General features: G+C 38.0%; 1 protein-coding gene across 1 annotated transcript in view; it reads left to right on the forward strand.

Annotated features, from left to right (window-relative positions):
• Positions 1–1,622, forward strand: part of LOC111088893 (cilia- and flagella-associated protein 70-like) — a gene marked incomplete at both ends in the record, with an annotated part of 72,555 nt that extends 70,933 nt beyond the window's left edge. The window contains one exon of the mRNA XM_022400124.1: positions 1,523–1,622. Coding sequence (XP_022255832.1) covers positions 1,523–1,622 — 100 coding nt within the window. The remainder of the gene's footprint in view (positions 1–1,522) is intronic.
• Between the last annotated feature and the right edge of the window lie 4,238 nt (positions 1,623–5,860).

The raw sequence follows: 5,860 nt of genomic DNA on the forward strand, positions 1-5,860 counted from the left end.
TCTTACTAGTTTTCTACTATTTCCTTGCATAATCTCTAGAACCACCTAAATCAGTATCAATGTAAATGTTTATATTTTATTTTACATTTTCTCTAGAACCACCTAAATCAGTATCAATGTAAATGTTTATATTTTATTTTACATTTTCTCTAGAACCACCTAAATCAGTATCAATGTAAATGTTTATTTTACATTTTCTCTACTATATGAAATGTTTAGAATTTAGAAATGGAAACATATACATACCTTTTAACTCTTTGTAGAAATCTTTTGAAACTTGTTTTTTTAATATGTGTAATTTCACATCTTTTCACTTATAGTTTATTTTAAATTTTCCTTTCCAATTCTTTGTCTTTTATTATTTATGTTGATACATTAACTGGTGGCCAAGGGGCTTTATTATATTGCAACTCCTGTGCAGAGACTCATTTTACTAATGCTTTGCAAACGTGAATGATGCCATTTAGTTTGTATACTTTTACAATCCATGCAACAACAAGTTAAACCTAAAAAATCATTAAACCTTTCAGATATGATTTTTAAAACACAAATAATACATAATTAACTAAAATATAAATGGCAGATGGGTTTTAATTATAATAAATGCAAGATAATGCATGTGGGTTATGATTATTTGAATTATAAGTTCAATTTGGATTAACAGTGTCATGAAAGAAAGGGATATTGGTGTAATGGTTGATTAGTCTGTTAAGTCATCCAAGCAGTGTGCTGTTGCTAGTCGTAGGGCAAATAGGATTTTAGGTTGTATCTATAGAAATATTGAATAGAAGTCTAAAGAAGTTATAATTTCAAAGTTATAATATAATCACATTCTGAAACTGTAACATGTTCTTTCACCAGAGCTATCTCAACCTTGATTTGCCCTCTAACCATTGCTAAAATTTTCACCAGTGCACCAATCTATTATATAACTTCATTTTTGAACCATTAGAACAACATGTGCTAATCATGTGGCTATCTTCCACCAATCATACTGCACCATCTATACTAGCACAGGTATCTCCCTCTACCATTGTTCCTCAATCCTCACTTTCTTAATTGGCATTCTAGTGTATAAATGTGTGTTTTAACTTGTTCTTTATATGACTACAAAATTTTGATTGTGCTTGAATACAAATTAATATCAGTTTCTACTTCTTGAGTTTCATTTCCATTGTTTCCACTCATTTGTTTTTGAAATATTACTGATTTTTCAATTATACTTTGTTCATATGATATTAGAGATTTAATATAGCAGATGATAAAATTCCCACCATTAGTAGACAATGGTTCTGACACTAGGCCCCAGTTATCAGGCTCAACGATGTCTGCTGGGGAACCACAGGCTTTAATTCCCGGGGAGTTCATTCTTACGTTCAGTCAGCGATTTTTCCTTTCAAGTTACGATTTTTGTACAGAGGGATAGAGTTACTATGGAAAGTTTCTGTTGGGTTAGATCTTGTCCTTTTTCACAGGAGATCTGTGGTAAGTTTTTCAATGTGTATTTCTCATTCCCCCATAGTTATACTCTTGTTCAATGAGTTTATGTGAGCTGGCATGGATGTACCAAATTTATGCACTCTATGATTTAGGTCATTCATGTCTTCTCTGCTCAATGTTGGGTAAGTTAGATTTTTATACTTTGTTTACCATCTAGGTTACTTTAGTTTAAACTTGCATTTGAAGTTTATTTATTTCTTAATTTTATTTAAATGTTTACTTCTTTTCACTGTTAATGTTATTTAGTTTGCAAGTTCTTTTTACTTTACTAGTAGTCACATCTAATTAGGGTCATTTATCTTCTCAGTCCCTTTAGTGGTATTGCACTTTAGGTGTTACTTATTCATTTATGTTTTAAGTCGAATTTCATGGTTTTGCAGGTTTGTTATTTTTATATACGTTTTTTTGGTTCATTAGTAATGATTACTTTCTCTAAGTTCTTTAGTTTATGTCTTTGTGACAGTTCTGTTGTATATAGAGGTTCTCTCTGTGGGTTTCAGACTTCCATTTTGCTTCCCCTCTATTCACTTCCTAGATCTCCTTTCCTCCTACTTGTGATTATACCTTGTCCAGTAGTCTTGTCGAGTCTGTTCGAGTTCTACTACACAAAGGAGCTTTGAAATGGGTGGTGCTCACTCAAACAAGATTTTACTCCCATCTTTGTTGTGTTTCCAAATACACAGAAATTTGTAGTCCTGTCATCGATCTATCCTGGCTGTATAGTTATCTGGAAATGCCTTGTTTCACCATTGAGTTCTACCTCTCACTTCAGTGGGTTTTTTGCTCCAGTGTCTCGTTATTTTTCTTTGGCTCCTCTACAAGGGTTCTGCCTTCCAGTTCTGGGTGTTACCATTCTGTCTTTCTTCAGCTCTGTGTGTGTTTTGTCGATTGGTACACTCTCTTGCACGTCATCTTCACTAGCTGGTTTTTCAGACTCACCATTTCATGAATGACTGGCTTCTGCTCACCTCTTCCCATGCATAGTCAGTCACTCACACCCACTTCCTTCTTTGAGAAGCTACTCGAGTGGGATTTCTCATCAAGTTGGAGAAGTGCTTTACTACCCCCTCACAGTATGTTATTCATTTGGGGGTTCTCTTCACTTTCTGTCTCGGTCAAGCCCAGCCTTCTTCACTTCAGCTCCAGGATATGGAGTGGGCAGCCACGTTAGCCCTACCTTCTTCTTCTCTCTCTGCACATGAGGTTCTATCTCTTTTGGGGATATAGGCTTCTTTGGAAGCTCTCATTTTCTTGGGTTGGACACATATGCATTCCCTTCATTGGATGCTTCTTGACTGGTGGAACTTCCCCCATGATCCCTTGGACTATCCCATCTCCCTTCCACCTAGGATCAAGGTCAACCTTGCTTGGTGGCTCAACAGGGACTTGACCACAGTATTCCTCCACCTCATCCCGTGTCTCATCTGTTCACAGATGCTTCCTTGGTAGGTTAGGGGTTTTCCTCAGTTCCCCAGAGATTTTGGGTCAGTGGAGGAGGCTCCTCTCCACTTTCCACATCCTGGAACTTTTAGCTGTTCATCAGGCTTTATATTTCTGTAGGAGAGGGTGGTTATGGTTCATTCTAACAATTCCACTGTCATCAGCTTTATCACCAAGCAAGGGGGAAACAAGTCCAGAACTCTGTCTTTTCAGATACTGGATTTCCTGTATTAGGCCTATGACCACAACATGTTGATTCTGGTGTCATGTTCTCAGAGTTATGAATCATCTGGCCAAGCTCTTATCACATCCCAACCAGGTTCTCCACAGATTGGTCTTTTCATCCTCAGGTATTTCTGTGGGTGTGTTCTCAACAGGGAATGCTACATATATGTATGTGTTTCCCACTAACTGGAATGTCAAATTTCCTTTTTGGTCTCCAGTTCCTCAACACTCAGCTCTGGGGTGGATGGTTTTAGTCAAGATTTGAGGGGTCTTCACCTATATACCTACCCACCAATCTGACTACTTTTCTGGGTCTTTTCCCTTATCCAGACCACTTCTTGTGTTCTGCTGGTTGCTTCATATTGACCTGCTCAGATGTGGTTCCTCTACTCTGGCCTTTACTGAGCAACAGACTCATGATCTAATGTTTTTCATTCCAACTTCACCACACTCCTTCTTTTTGTGTGACTTTTGTCCAGTCCCATGCCTCGACTCAGGTACTCACCCCTCGTGTATTGTCTTTCCTTGCCTGTACCATTTACCCTTCCTCCTTGTCTATGAACCAGAGGCATTTATCTTGCTTCTAACTTTGGTCTATTTTCCATGGCTTCTGACCATCCTGTACTTCTGTTCCTCACTTGTCTCAGTTCTTCATCTGGTTGTTTGATCAGAGTTTGTCTGTTTCAACTGTTGTTCTTTATATAGCTGCCCTGTCGACTACCTTCCATTCTCCCAATTCCAGAAAGCCTTCTCTTCCCCAGTTTTTTCTCCTTTTCCATTCCTTTTATCTGGTCCATCTGCCACATTCCTTTGTTCTGCCAGATTAGAATCTCAGGGTTGTTCTTCAATCCCTGTCCAATTCTCCCTTTGGACCCATTGCAATGTGTTCCTTGTACCATTTTTCTCTAAAGACCTAATTCCTCCTCCTTCTGTCATGTGGTCATCATCATTCCAATATTTATGTCATCCTTTACCATTCTTTGTATGTTATCCACTATCAGGATCAGGCATTCCTTCCCAGGATATTGGCTACCTGGGAAGGTTGTTTTGCCTTTTCTCCTATTTCCTTACCTTCCTTTCCCATTTGTATTCCTGTTCATATCTGGATCATCTCCTTTGTCCAGTTCATTCCCTATTATGTTATTTGGTTCACTCTTCCTCCATTTGTGGTTCTCTTTCCTGTCTAATTGTTCAATAGTATTCCTCTGTTTCTCGTGATCTTTCACCTCTTATGCTCACTGGTTGGGTTTGGCAACTCATACGACTGGCATACTTTGATGCGTCCATGGCAGGTTGCCATCTACATACTATTTTTGCTCCCCAAATTTGTCATCTCCCTATGTGTTTAACTACTCGAAACTGCCGTCTTTTGGAAGAGATTGTTTAGGCTGGTATGTGGACAACTCCAAATACATCTTTCGCTCTTTCTCTGCACAATGTACGATAAGTGGTAGTATGACAAATGTAGTCCATCTGGGCAAAAATCATTAAGTGGTAGCACCTTGCATATTGATAGTATGTTTCATATTTTGTAAGAAAAGTATTGAGAGATCAACAAGTGTGGTCCACCTGGGTAAATACATTGATTGGAACCACCTTGTGGTTATTGAGTACAGTAAATGAGGTCCATCTGGTCAGAAAACATCCAGAGGAAGTACCTTGCATGAATAGTGTATGTCAGAAAACATCACAGGTCAGTAGGGATGGGTAGAAATCTCTATCTGCTGTACTCACGAAGTCCATGAGTGATGGTCCTTTATATATGATACAATGATAATATATATACATATAGATACACACCACTGGATAGGTGGCCAGTGGTCTTACAGAAACATCCCATCTCCAGAGTGAGCATTATAGAAGTATACAGATGTAGTACTAAGATATAGAATTTATCATACCTCATGAGGCAACACACGCCACTTGGTGGGAACCTGAAATATGATGTATATCAACAAAATAAGATAAAAAATTAAGGCACTTGCCCTAGATGTTTTTTGCCTGGGTGGACCACACTTGTTAATCTTATAAACTTGTGCAAGGCACTTCCATTGTTGTTTTGGCGTAATCCATCGTATCTTAAGGTGCTTCCCCTGAGTGGACTGCACTTGGACTATTCATATATGATCCTTTAGCTCTAGCCACATATTCTTATATCAACTTACAGGCTTCTTCTTGAAATCCAACTATCATTGTGTCATGTGCTCATACTCATTACATATGTGGACGTCTTACATAATAACTATTTTCCATGGGCAGAATCTGTCTTACATGACATAGTGCCTATCTTTCAGTTCTGCCCTATATGTCTTAATTTGTTTATTACTGGGAGCAAAGAGCATACCTGTTCCAGAAGTAGTGTTATACCCCACAGGTGTGCTCCTTTTATAATTTTGACACACCTGTTCTTTCACGGAGGTTGTTGTCTGCTTGTTTGATTACTTTTGTGCCTTCACCAACCCCTCCACTTTTGAAATGTGGGATTCTAGCTTTGGGTGGGTGGAGGTAGTATCATTTTCGAAATTAACATTTTTAACACTGAAACTGTATTTATAATAGGTACTTACCTCCTCTCACTCAATTAACAAAATAAAATGCTAATTAAAAGTACATGAATACAAACATATAGGAGTTTCAAGCCAAATCAGTCAAGCATGTATGCTTTCCCCATTTACACACACACAATCAAATTAGT

The sequence above is a fragment of the Limulus polyphemus genome, unplaced genomic scaffold (genome assembly GCF_000517525.1).
Source record: "Limulus polyphemus unplaced genomic scaffold, Limulus_polyphemus-2.1.2 Scaffold4671, whole genome shotgun sequence".
NCBI classification, from domain to species: Eukaryota; Metazoa; Arthropoda; class Merostomata; order Xiphosura; family Limulidae; genus Limulus; species Limulus polyphemus.